Source organism: Phoca vitulina, unplaced genomic scaffold, assembly GCF_004348235.1.
Source record: "Phoca vitulina isolate PV1807 unplaced genomic scaffold, GSC_HSeal_1.0 scaffold36, whole genome shotgun sequence".
NCBI lineage: Eukaryota > Metazoa > Chordata > Mammalia > Carnivora > Phocidae > Phoca > Phoca vitulina.
In genome coordinates, this window is record NW_022589739.1 from 14,625,546 (window position 1) to 14,639,766 (window position 14,221).

Below are 14,221 nucleotides of genomic sequence, written 5' to 3' on the forward strand. Positions count from 1 at the left end.
CATCACTCTACTAAAATTACTGGTTTATTTCTGTCTTTATCATTCACTGCTGTGTCCCCAATACCTGGACTAGGTACTTGATAAACCTTTGTTGAATAAAGGTATGAAAGGGCAAGGATTATTTTATCAATTTACAGGTGGTAAGGTTGTGGCTCCTACAGATGAGGTCTTTTGTCCTGGGTGAATCATTAGGTTGTAGCAGCGAAACACTGGTTCCAAAAACACCCCTCCAGACCACGCGCACGAAGCTAGCTCCTCACTTCCGTCCTCTCCTACCTACTAGCTCCGCCTACTTGAGTCTGCGCCGTCTCCGAGACTAGTTTGACCCTCGGGCGGCCGCCGTAGCGCGTCGCCTCCGTTGCTGTGGGAAACGACCCGGGACCCGGGAGAGAGGAAAGACGTTTCCCGCCGGCGGGAGCTGCGGTTGTGGTGGCGGGGCTCGTAGCTCCGCAGCACCATGGCGGACCAGCTTTATCTGGAAAATATAGATGAGTTCGTCACGGACCAGAACAAGATCGTGAGGATCTAGGACTGGGGAATGTGGGCATGCGACTAGAGTCCTGGGCCCGGCGAGGGTGGCGGGGGCCTTGACCCCTCTGCGCTTGGCCTGTTGGGGACTGGCCGAGGGGAGACAAGTCCCCACGTCTCGTGCCCCAGGGCGAGCGAGGACTCGCGGGGGGAATTTCTCTGGCGCGCGCGCAAGTCCGCGTGCCTTGGGTGGGCGTGCTGGGCACTGGCAAGGAGCAGGGGTCAAGAAGGAGAGGCGTGGAGGGAAGGGCACTGGTAGATAAAAATTCTAAGGCGTTTCTACACCTGTCTGATAAGGTGGTTGGAGTTTCAAGTCCCAAGTTTTCTGTTGAGGAAATTGTACCTTAATTGGGTTAGGTGACCACTTGTTTAACCTTACAACAGTCGGTTTCCTCCTCTAGGAAGTTTGGTATTCATAGCCTTGACCTGCTTCCCAGGGTTGGAATGAAAGATCCAGTGAGACGATGAATGTGAATGGACTTTGCAAACCGTGATAATTGAGTGCCTACTGTGAGCTTGGGATATGCATTATTACATTTAATGTTTACAGCGACCCACCCAGAGGGCAGTGGAAGTATCCCTAAAAAAGGAAGTTGAAGCAGAGGGGCCAAATAACTTACTTATTTGTGGTTAGTAAGGGATAGGCAGTTTTCCAACCTAGGTTAGTCTCTTTTGCTAATGCTTTGCCTCGCCTGTGTAAGTCTTAGTTATTGGAAACTCAGCATTTAGAATTGGAAGACTTCAAGAGATGAGGAGCATACAAGGAAGTGACAAATGACAGGAGAGCCCAAGGAAGGATGGACGGAAGATCAAGGCTTGATGCCAGTGGATTCCCATCTAACTGGAGATACAGTAGTCATCCACTTCTTTCATTCCCTTGCCCCTGCACCACCTGTGCCTGTTAATGTTTGTATGGCTGCAACTTTTCTTAGAAGTTTATGAGTCATACACTTCAAAGTAATCTAGCTTCTGGATGAATTTTAATAGTTACCAGTGGTGGCCACAAAAAAGGACACAATGTGAAAAGGGCACTAGTAAAACAAAGAATGTGAGGAAAAATGAGAGCTTTTTCTTTGTATAATCAGCCTTTCTTTTTAGACTCTTCCGTTAATTAGCCTTTTTAGTATTTGTAAGATAAAGATCTCAGTCGTACCTGCCCAGATGGATGGTTCTTGGCAAAACTAGGGTGGCATCTACTGTAATTTATAAGGCATAATCATCTAAGAGTGGGAATCTTTAGGAGCCCTTAGGACTGACCTACAGTCTGGAATCGTCTGATGTTAAAAAAACAATTCCTCTTCTTGCAGGTGACATACAAATGGCTGAGCTATACACTAGGGGTTCATGTTAACCAGGCCAAACAGTAAGTCCAATTTACTACTAATTTTACTCACATTGGAGTTGTTTGTTTTGTTTGTTTTTTGTTTTGCTTTGTTTTAAGCTTTACAGATAGCCTTGAAGTTAGAGATTTTTTCTTCCCTTGGAAAATAGGAAAGAACACTATTTTTACTACGGTATACTAGATTTGTCTATTATTTAGGAGATAGGTGGACTTATATACGAATGTGTGGTGATACATTTACTGGATTTATTTGTAGCGTTGGCTTCTGGTTAACATCACTTTGTTATTTCAAATTTATTAAGTGGGCTAGCCAATTCTGTTTACATCTCAGGTTTTATATACCTGTTATCTTATATCTTTGTTACATTTTCATATGTGTTCCTTAGGCCCACATCTGGGTGTTACTGAAGTACCTTCATAATGAGGTCAGCAGGTGTTTGACACAAGCTGTGTGAGAGTATAAAACTGGGGAGAACTATTTAAGTGAAAATAAAAAGGGAGTGTTCAGGATGGCACAGAGCATTGCCCTTCTTGAACTTTGCTGTATCACCTTTGCTTGCTGAAACTTGTAGTGCAACTTGAGGCCAAAAGGGAAAAGGCAAGCTTTTGAATTAACTTCAGAATTTCTTAAAGATGTTGTCTCTGTGCCAAGGGGAGGAATTGGTGAACAGGCTGAGGGCACATATATTAAGTTAAATACCCATTTAGTTCATTTTATTCCTAAAAATGGTCTGATTTTTCCCCATTCTTTGAGTCATGGGAGCTTTCTTTGAGTCAGGGAATGTTCCATGTGTCTTAGAAAATTCCTGATATCTAGAATCGGTTCATTTGGCTTTATGTGGACTGCTGTTTGACAGACCTAGAATCTGGCTTTGACTGTGATGTTCATACATTCAAGACCTGAAACTCTTGGCCTAGGGATGAATTTGGACTGATTTTGACTATCTGAGATTTCTGTTGCTAATGCCAGTGCTGACCCGACCCCAAGAGTTTCAGGTAACTTTCAGAATGGACCTATATAAGCCTAATTGTTATGGTTACAGATGTTTATGAAATAACTATTATTATATAAGTCTGTTGGGGCTTAAAGGTGCATATTGAGGGCTGGGGATGAAATAAAGTTGCCTGTAATTTTATTGTAGTTTACCTCGATTACCTGTAATTTTTATAGAATATAGATTCTGGTGGTTTGCTGGCAGTCTTTGGCATTCTTTGGCTTATAGCTGCATAACCCTAGTGTCTGGTTTCTTGTCACATGGCATTCTTCCTGTGTGCCATATCTTTACCTGGCTATCATATAAGGATACCAGTCATATTGGATTAGGAGCCCACCCTACTCCAGTATGACCTCATTTTAACTAATTACGTCTGCAAAGATCCTCTTTCCAAGGAAGGTCACACTCTGAGGCACTGGTGGTTAGGACTTCAACATACCTTTTTGTGGGGCGGAAGAGGGGGAGAACAGGGACACAATTCAACCCATAACATACTTAAATAGTATATTTTATTTATCATCATCTGTTGATGGACCTTTGGGTTGTTTCCACATTTTGGGTATTACGAATAATGCTACTATGAACATTTGTATACAAGTTCTTATGTGGACATATGTATTCAGTTCTCTTGGATATATACCTATTTCTGGGTCATATATAACATTTTGAGGAACTGCCAAGCTGTTTTTTAAAGTGGCTGCACTAATTTAAAATCCCACCAGTAAGGTATGGGGGTTCCAGTTTCTCCACATTCTTGCCAGCTCTTTATCATCTGTCTTTATTTTAGCCATCTCCTAGTGGGTATGAAGTGATATTATGGTTTTGATTTGATTTGCATTTCCATAATGACCAATGATGTTGATCATCTTTTCATGTGCTTATTAGCTGTTTGTTTATCTATACCTGTTCAGATCCTTTGTCTATTTTTTCACTGGGTTGTCTTCTTATTGTTAAGTTGTAAAGACTACTTTATGGATACAAGACCCTGATCAAATACGTATGTGCTGCCGAAGTGAGCATGTGATCAGATATATGATTTGCAAGAATTTTATCCTATTCTGTGGGTTGTCTTTGCACTTTCTTGATGGTACTTTTTGAAGCACCAAAGTTTTTATTGTTGATGAAGCCCAATTTATTTCTTTTATCTTTTTTAAGTAAGCTCTATGCCCAGTGTGGGGCTTGAGCTCACAACCCCAAGATCAAGAATCACATGCTCTACATATTGAGCCAGCCAGGCGCCCCTGTTTCTTTTATCTTTTGTTGCTTGTGCTTTGTATATATTATCTAAGAAGGCTTTGCTCAACCTAAGGTCATGAAGATTTACTTCTATGTTTTATTCTAAGAGTTTTGTAGTTTTAGCTCTTACAACAGTAATTATCACTATATTCAAGGTTTCTACATATCATGTGCTTGTTAACATCTTAAAAATACTTCAGACCTCACAAGAATACACTGTAGTTTTCAAATTAGGTGTTGGCTCAAGCCAATTTTATTTTATTTTTATTTTTTATTTTTTTAGGGAGGGGTGGAGAGAGGGACAGAGGAAGAGGGGGAGAGAGTATCTCAAGCAGGCTCCACGCCCAGTGCAGAGCCCAGTGCGGGGCTCAAACCCACACCCCTGAGATCATGACCTGAGCCGAAATCAAGAGCTGGACACTTAACTGAGCCACCCGGCTGCCCCAACTCAAGCTAATTTTAAATTAAGCCCTAAAATATGTAAAGAGGCACTATTTCTTCCAGGAATCATTTTGTATATGGTGTAAGGAAAGGTCCAGTTTCATTTCTTTGCATGTGGATATCCAGTTGATCCAGAATTTTATAATTATTACCATCTGACATTTTCTAGGGCTGCCCGCCTTCACTAGAATATAAACTCCATGAAGATTGGTTACACGCTTATCACGTTGATCACTTTTCCAATTACTATTGTTATGAAGCAAATTATCCCAAAATTTAGCAGCTTGAAACAACTATTTTATTATGTTCATAGATTCTTTTGGTTTGGAATTTGGGCGGGGCACAGTGAGAATGGTTTATCTCTGCTCCATAATGTCTGGTGCTTCAGCTGGGAAGCCTCAATGGCAGGGGCCTGATCATCTATGGGCATCTTCTTTTTTTTTTAGTTGATATAGAGGGAGAGAGCAAGCACAAGCAGGGGGAGCGGCAGGCAGGGAAGAAGCAGGCTCCCCACTGAACAAGGGGCCCAAGGTGGGGCTCTATCCCAGGACTCTGGGATCATGACCTGAGCCAAGGCAGCCGCTTAACCGACTGAGCCAGCCAGGCGCCCCTGTGGGCATCTTTATACAAATATCTGGCAGTTGATGCTGGCCATCTGCTGGGACTTCAGCTGGGGCTGTAGATCAGACATTGCGTATGTCTTTCTATATGGCCTGGGCTTTGTCAGGGCATGGTGTCTCCAGGTGGTTGGACTTCTTACACAGCAGCTCTGGACTCCAAAAGCTAGTGTTCCAGAGCAGGGCAGAAGCTGATTGCCTTTTCCAACTAGTGTCAGAAGTCAAGCAGTGTCATGTCTGCTTCATTCTTTTGGTTAAAATGAATCACTAGCCCTCCCACGTTCAAGGGGCGGAGGATGGACTCCACCTCCCTATGGGAGAATGTAGAAGAGCATGTGGGATGGGAGGTGTTGTCGTAGCCATCTTTGGAAAATACAGTATGCCACAATCATTGTATCTTCAGTGCCTGGCTCATAATAGGCGCCAATAAATATTTGTTGAGTGAGTACTAAGCACTATGGTAGATATTTTCACAAATACTTATCTCCCATAATCTTTTAACAGTCCAATATGATGGGTGTTACCAACTTCTTTTAACAGTTGAGAAAATTGAGACTTAAGTGTCCTATCATCTTTTTTAAATTTTATCTATAGTGAAAGCATTTTAAGTATCATTGGTGGCACTGAGGGCAGTGACTGGGCATGGTTGTTATTGATTTGACTGGATTTGTTAAAGAAGTATTTTTTCATTTCTTATTTTTAGCATTATTTTAGACTGTGTCATAAAACAGTAAACCTGACAGACTAGATCTTTCTCATCATTGATTTAAACAAGATAAATTCAGGTTGTAAAAATGCTGTGAAGGAATGAAAATAGGTTAGGGAAGACAGTATAGACTATACACTGTATTCATCCTAGGGAAAATTATGGGTGGAACTGATCAGGGAAAATTAACAAATTAAAATGAGAAATATAGTTCATCATGTGTGTTGGAAGTGCATCTTATAAGAAGTCATTTGTTGTCATTTGATACTTAAGAATATTTTGCATATTTTGTCAGTAAAGATAAAATGGTGTAATTCAATTAGATAAACATATTTTAGAGACTCAAAAGATATACAGAAATTATTATTATTATTATTTTTTAAAGATTTTATTTTTAAGTAATCTCTACACCCAGCATGGGGCTCAAACTTACAACCCCGAGATCAACCATTGCATGCTCTACTGACTGAGCCAGCCAAGCACCCCAGGAAATTATTTTTTAAAAAGTTTGTGCAGTTTTGACCTTGTTAATATAAAAGAGAACTTGGGTTGATTTGGGGAGACAAGTGCATAGAGGACAATGGCTGTGATGATAGAGATAAGACTACAAGTTGTAGATAAAAGAGAATGCATTTAGCCAGCAAGCTTGAGAGCGTCTTGGTCATGGCCCCTGCCTATCATTTCTTCTCCTAACATGATCCTAACTACCATAAATAAGCTAAAATGTTCATGGATCTGCATTACCTCATCTTCCCTAGCATAATTGCTGCATGGAAGGAAACACTAAAGAGGACAAGATAGAAGAATCAACAAGAATACTGAATAGGGCACATTTTTGTCCTCAAGGAGCTAGCTTATAGTCCAGTGGGGAGGCAGATATATAACTAAGTAGTTAGAATACAATGTGATAAGGGCTGTAACAGGTATGGTATAGTTTTGGTTAGAACTTAGAAGGCAGGGGTGCCCTGCTAGCCTGGTGGTGTTGGGGAAGGCTTCACACATGAGCTGTTGTCTTGATGAGGAGTTAGGTAGATGAGGTCTGAGAAGAGCATTCTAGGCAGAAGAAAGGGCATACAAAGGAGCAAGGGGAAATGCAGAATGTTTCGTAAGACTGAAAATAGTGTGAATGTGGGAGAATGGTGAGAGATAATAGGGGCCAGAACAAGAAGAGTTTTACATGTCATTGCTAGGGTGTTGGAGTCAATCCTTAGGAGATAGGGAAAGACTGAAAACTTTGGAACAAGGATATTCAGAGAATAATTCCAACTACCTTTCAACATCACTTACTAATAGGCATCTCAGACTTAACATGCCTCAAAACCTAACTCATAATTTCTCCTCAAGCACCTGCTTTTCTCCATCTCAGTGAATGACAACTTCATTCTTTGAGTTGCTTAGTCCAATCGTCCTTGACTCCTCTTTCTCTCATACCTCAAAATCAGTCCACCAGCAAATTCTGTTGTTTCTCCCTTTGAAATATACCCAGAATTCATCCACTAATTGCTACCTCTATTGTTAACATCCTTGTCTGAGCTACCATCATCTCTAGCCCAGATTACTTGCGGTAGGCTCCTAACTAGTCTCCCTCTTTCCTCTCTTGCCCCTCAACAGTATATTCTCCACACTGCAGTAGGAATCCTTCTAAAAGGTGAGATCATCTTATTTCTGTTCTAAACCTTCTGATGACTTCCTTGTTTGAAGTCCATAGAGACTTCCTTGCTTGAAGCCATAAAGACCTGCATATCTGGCACTTGGCTCTCTCTCCCCTACCACTCTTCTTCCTCTACACTTGTCTCTTTTCTGTTCCTTGGACCTTGCTTATTTACATTTTTGCCTCAGAACCTTTACATTCCTGTTCTCTCTGTCTGGAACATTCTTCCCCAGGATATCCGCATTGGTGGCTCCCTCACTTCCTACAGGGCTCTGCTCGTGAAGCCTTCCCTAATCACCTTATATAAAATAGCAAAACTTGGGCGCCTGAGTGGCTCAGTCGGTTGAGCGTCTGCCTTCGGCTCAGGTCATGATCCCAGGGTCCTGAGATCGAGTTCCGCAGCGGCCACCCTGCTCTGCAGGAAGCCTGCTTCTCCCTCTCCCTCTCCCCCTGCTTGTGTTCCGTCTCTCACTGTGTCTCTCTCTGTCAAATAAATAAATAAAATCTTTAAAAAAAAAAAATAGCAAAACTTCTCATGTACTTTCTATTCTCCTTACCTTTTTTCTTTCCATAGATTTACTACTGTCTGACATATATATACTCATTTGTTTCTTAATTGTTTGTTTCTCTTTTCTATAATGGTAGGAATTTTGACTCCTTTGTTTACTGCTCTATCCTCAAGACATAGAACATAAAGTAAAATTTTGTTGACCAAATGACTTGATTTACATTTTTAAAACTTCATGGTGGTGGCCTTGTGGATAATGAATGGGAAAGGGGCGGAGCAGAAGTGACACTTGAAATTGAAATAGTCCAGTTAAGAGATTTGGGGCATGGAGTCAAGAATTACTTGGGAGGAAGAACTAATGAGATTTGGCAACTCACTGGATAGGGAGAAATGAAGGATAATGACTCCCAGATTTCGTGTGTGTGTGGTTTGAGCCAATGATGTTGTTGACAGGAATAAATGAAACCATGGGGATGAATGAAACCAAAAGGAGAATAGGTAGTAAGGTGACCAACCATCCTGGTATGCCTAGGACTGTTGGTTTTAGCACTAAAAGTCCACGTCTCAGGAAACCCCCCAGATCCAGGCACACCTAGATGACTGGTCACTCTATAAATTTAAAAAGATAGCTGACAACAGAACTCCAGCACTATGGAAAAGGAGGAGGTAGTCAAGTCTGTGTAGGAAATGGGGCAGAGTCAGTTGGAGGGGTAACAGGAGTCAGTGGGGCATGGGATCATGGAAGCTAAGAGAGCAGATACTTCAAGAAGAGTGGTTAACAGTGTAGGTTGAGTTTCCCTTGGAAGTTTTGAGTTTTTAGCTATCCTTGGCAGAAGTATAACATGTCAGAGACTCAGTAAATGTTTCTTGACATAAAAGACACAAATGATGCATCTCTTTTGTTGTTTTTGTTAAACTATTTCCTTAAACTGTAGGTTGTTACAGGAAGCCAACTTCTGATGCTTGGTGGAACATAAGGATAAAAATGAATGTAGGGATGTTACTAAAAGCAACATTATTTCTACATTGAGTGGCAATTTCAGGTTAACGAATATTCTGAATGCTGGGCAGTGTGAGTAAGTTGTTACATTCTCCAGTTCTGAAACAGCACTGAGTCTGAGTGAACACAAAATTGGAGTTTCAGAACTAAACACTTATAATCATCTACATAGTGGTTCTTAATGTTTTAGAGTAATCCCTCTGAGAATCTGTTGAAAACCCTGAACTGTCTCCCCCCAAAAAACACATGTGCATTTTGCTTGCATTTTGGGGGGTGGAGGATTATAAATGGCCATATGAATCCCAGGTTAAGAGAATCACTGATCCAATACAGCCTCCTGGTTTTATACCTCAGGATTAAGAGGCCTAGAAAAATTAATTAACTTATCCAGGATCACATAGTGACTGAACTTTTTCTTGACTCATTGTTGTATCCATTGTATGTTATTGCCACTGTTTTAAAGCAGGTTCAGTCCCTCTTGGCTTATTATTAGATTTATTTCAGTTTGGTCACTGTGCCAACTCAGTACAAGTTGACCCCAACCTGTATGTCCTGTCTAAAGTCTGTCTTTTTTTAACTTTCTGCCCATGGGAGCAAAATATCCCGTAAAAAAAACTGATAGACTGTCAGATTTAATATATCTAACTTTTAAGTCATGAATTAAGAGTTGATGAGGTAAAAACTCTTACAAATAATGACTTGTACCTTTTGTTTGGAACAGGATGCTGTACGATTATGTTGAAAGAAAGCGAAAGGAGAATTCGGGAGCCCAACTGCATGTCACCTATTTAGTGTCTGGCAGTCTCATTCAGAATGGACATTCCGTAAGTTGTCAGAATCTTATAATGAGTTGAAATATGTTTGAGCTATAAACCGTATTATATAACATAACATGGGAAAAAAACAGGATTCAGTATTATGGAAGTTTTAAAAGACAATTCAAGATGATGTTTATTTTGGATTTTTAGACTAAACCTAAAACTCTGCGAAGTTTGGGTAATATCTTGGCTGTGATGCAGAGACAGTATCATGATTATGCAGTTTTCTTAGGCAATAAGACATTAGGAGACTGCTCTGTTAGTCCTCTTTCTTCCTCTTGAAAGTATATTGGGAACAGTGATGGTTAATTTCCAGACTGTTCACATGTCAAACCACAAACTCAGGTGTTCAGGAAGTCCAATTTTATTTATTTTTTAACTGAGCTTGATTTCAGTTTGAGCTTTCATTTTGGTAGGCTTATGTCTGAGTGGCTGAAGGATGAGGATGTTGACAGGGGGCTGAGTTAATGCAGTGCATAGGCAGAGGCCAGGAACATCCTTATTCTCATGTATCTTTTTATAGCCCCATCTGGTCTCTGGTCATCCGTCAACACAGGTCACTGCTGTGTTTTCATCATCCTGACCACAAAGCTTTCTCAGGCCTCCTGACTTTCTCTTAGCTACTTTCATGTCCCTCTTAGGGGCTCCGGGATCAATTACTTCCATGCCTGGATGGGCACCAGAGTCTCTGCTGAGATAACTCATTCCTTTCCCTGTGCCTTGGGACTGATCCTTGGGAACTTTGGTAATTTCTCCTCTCTGGCTTCCTCCCAAAAGTAAGGCACACCTCTTCTGTTCTCACTTCCCCAAACCTCTACGCTGAAGGCTCTTTTGCTCCCACCACCACCACCATCAGGCCCATAGAACTTAGCCCAAGGATTAGGTTTCCTTCTCAGTGATCCACTAATACATGTTTTTCTCTTTCCCTTTGACTTTCCCTTAGAGTCCTAAATTCAGAAAAATCTAATTTATCAAAATGCTGATTGGATTTGTCTTGTAGCAAGAGTCCCAACCATGTGAGATTTTAAATTGGAATGGCAGTTTAGTAATCTACAAGGAGAAACAACTGCTATGGGGATCAGATCCTTATATTGTATGACCAGCATTTTCTTTCCTTATTGGTAAGCTATTTGGCAAGCCAGATGATAATCAAGGTATTTGCAAGTGTAGACAGAATCAGATGTCATTATATATCAGAAACACAAAATTAAGCAGACCTGATTCATTTGCTCTCAGAAATAAACCTGCCACTAGAATCCTTTCCCCATTCATGGCTCTGGAATGGATACTGCCCAAATTTGCATCTGAACGTCTTCTTTCCTTTTGTTTCCAGGATTAACTAACCCCCTCTGTCTCTTTCTTTAATTAGTCAATGCGTCCAATCCAGTCATGTCCATTCTTTTTTTTTTATGTTATGTTAATCACCATACATTACATCATTAGTTTTTGATGTAGTGTTCCATGATTCATTGTTTGCATATAACACCCAGTGCTCCATGCAGAACGTGCCCTCTTTTTTTTTAAAGATTTTATTTATTTATTTGACAGAGAGAGACACAGCGAGAGAGGGAACGCAAGCAGGGGGAGTGGGAGAGGGAGAAGCAGGCTTCCCACGGAGCAGGGAGCCCGATGTGGGGCTCGATCCCAGGACTCTGGGATCATGACCTGAGCCGAAGGCAGACGCTTAACGACTGAGCCACCCAGGCGCCCCAGAACGTGCCATCTTTAATACCCATCACCAGGCTAACCTATCCTCCCACCCCCCTCCCCTCTAGAGCTCTTAGTTTGTTTTTCAGAGTCCATTGTCTCTCATGGTTCATCTCCCCCTCCCGATTTCCCCCCCTTCATTCTTCCCCTGCTGCTATCTTCTTCTTCTTCTTTTTTTTTTTTAACATATAATGTATTATTTGTTTCAGAGGTGCAGATCTGTGATTCAACAGTCTTGCACAATTCACAGCGCTCACCATAGCACATACCTTCCCCAATGTCTATCACCCAGCCACCCCATCCCTCCCGCCCCCGACCACTCTAGCAACCCTCAGTTTGTTTCCTGAGATTAAAAATTCCTCTTTTTTTTTTTTTTAAAGATTTTATTTTATTCATTTGACAGAGAGAGAGAGAGAGACAGCTAGAGAGGGAACACAAGCAGGCGGAGTGGGAGAGGGAGAAGCAGGCTCCTGGCTGAGCAGGGAGCCCGATGCGGGGCTGGATCCCAGGACCCTGGGATCATGACCTGAGCCGAAGGCAGACACTTAACGACTGAGCCACCCAGGCGCCCCAAGAATTCCTCTTATCAGTGAGATCATATGATACATGTCTTTCTCTGATTGACTTATTTCGCTTAGCCTAATACCCTCTAGTTCCATCCACGTCGTTGCAAATGGCAAGATTTTGGTTTTTTTGATGGCTGCATAATATTCCATTGTATATATATACCACATCTTCTTTATCCATTCATCTATCGATGGACATCTTGGCTCTTTCCACAGTTTGGCTGTTGTGGACATTGCTGCTATAAACATCGGGGTGCACCTACCCCTTCGGATCCCTACATTTGTATCTTTGTGGTAAATACCCAGTAGTGCAATTGCTGGATCGTATGGTAGCTCTATTTTCAACTTTTTGAAGAACCTCCATACTGTTTTCCAGAGTGGCTGCACCAGCTTGCATTCCCACCAACAGTGTAGGAGGGTTCCCCTTTCTCTGCATCCCCACCAACATCTGTCATTTCGTGACTTGTTAATTTTAGCCATTCCAGTCATGTCCGTTCTTTATCTGGGAATCATTGTATTCCTTTAAAGCAGTGGTTTTCTTTTTTGATCACTGATTCCTTTGAGAATCTGAAAGAAAAATATGTATGTTGACATATTCATAAAATTTTGAGTGTTCACAGATCTTCTGGAACAGCATCCAAGGTTAAGAATTTATGTTTTAAGGTAGATTTGTAGATTTTTCTTCTAACCCACAGGACAAACGTTCTTAATTTCAAATCTTTAGGTGGTCTTCAGGGTTCAAGGAGCTTGGGGATGAATCCCCGAAAGTGCATTTAAATTGTGTTCCTCAGTGCATTTTTTTGAAACCAATCTTTCAAAATGATGTGTAACTCATAATCAGTTAAAGAACTTCTATGCTGTGGCTTGCTTAAAGAAGGCATTCTATTTCTCAATTTAAGTGGGCATTTAAATCCTGCCTTTTTAAGCAGCAGAATGGTTTTTCAAATGAAATCTTAAAATCCTAATATATAAAATATATTAAGAGTAGAGTTGCTGTGGTTGAAGTGGTTGTGAGACTTTTGGAGCCTTGTATTCACCCTCCAAACAGCCTTGCAGGGCAGCTTTGCAGAACCCTGTGGAATTACAGATCAAGTGTGGATGCTTACCTATGCTTTCTTCCTTAAAGAAAGCCCTCCTAAGGAAAGCCAGATGATTAAGCATAATGTCAGATTTTGTTCTTGTTCCTTCTAATTTCTTTTTAAAGTTTTAAGTGTTTTTATTTATTTATTTTTTAAGATTTTTATTTATTTATTTGACAGGAGGAGAGAGGGAGAGAGAGAGAGAGAGAGCATGAGCAGGCAGAGTGGCAGGCAGAAGGAGACTCCACTGAGCAGGGAGCCCGACGGTGGGGCTCGATCCCAGGACCCTGAGATCATGACCTGAGCCAAAGGCAGACGCTTAACTGACTGAGCCACCCAGGCACCCCAAGTTTTAAGTGTTTTTAGAAAGAAAAAGAACACTGGCTTTGATGGATTTTTAAAAATATAAATATTTTTCCAGTCGTGATTATACAAAATGTTAAAAAAAAACAAAAACAAAACAAAAACCTCCTTCTAATCTCAACCCAGAGAATTTTCCAGAGAATTATTTGAAAATTTCAAGGGAATGTTTTGTTAATTCTCTTTTTGTGGTTTTGAAGGTTGACAGCCTAATCCATGCTTAATGAAGTTCCCCATTAGTTGTTCATCTAATGATCTTAGCCAAGATTGATTTTATTGCTGCCTAGATTATTAATTCACTAGAAGTTACAAAATGGTAATGTTCTGTCATTTTTTCTGAATTTATTGGCTGGAATTTTTCTATAAAGAACAACTTTCTCTCATTAAATAGCCATATTTTCATTTTTTTTCTTTAACTGCTGTAAAGCTCAGAGGGCTTACCCCAACCAGGCTCTGAGTTTGTGGATGCTGAACTTACTCCTGTGTCCATCTTAAAAGGAACCCACTGAATCAGTGCTCTACCCTGGTCTGTGTTCAGCATCAGCAAGTTGGCATTTCGACTGTGTCATTTTTACGCATTTTCAGTATCCCCTGAGGCAACATTTAGCCACACTGAACTGTCTGGGCAGTCCTGATTTTCTCCTGAAGCTACCAGTTTTTGTTTTTA

General features: G+C 41.0%; 1 protein-coding gene across 2 annotated transcripts in view; it reads left to right on the plus strand.

Annotated features, from left to right (window-relative positions):
* The first annotated feature begins 364 nt into the window (after nucleotides 1-364).
* The window catches only part of POLD3 (DNA polymerase delta 3, accessory subunit), a 52,243-nt gene continuing 38,386 nt past the window's right edge, over nucleotides 365-14,221 (plus strand). Inside the window, exons 1-3 of one of the 2 annotated variants that reach the window (XM_032427179.1) lie at nucleotides 365-517; nucleotides 1,836-1,891; nucleotides 9,746-9,848. In XM_032427179.1, coding sequence (XP_032283070.1) covers nucleotides 458-517; nucleotides 1,836-1,891; nucleotides 9,746-9,848 — 219 coding nt within the window. In that variant the 5' untranslated portion in view covers nucleotides 365-457. The remainder of the gene's footprint in view (nucleotides 518-1,835; nucleotides 1,892-9,745; nucleotides 9,849-14,221) is intronic. The other variant, XM_032427180.1, reaches the window with a different exon arrangement.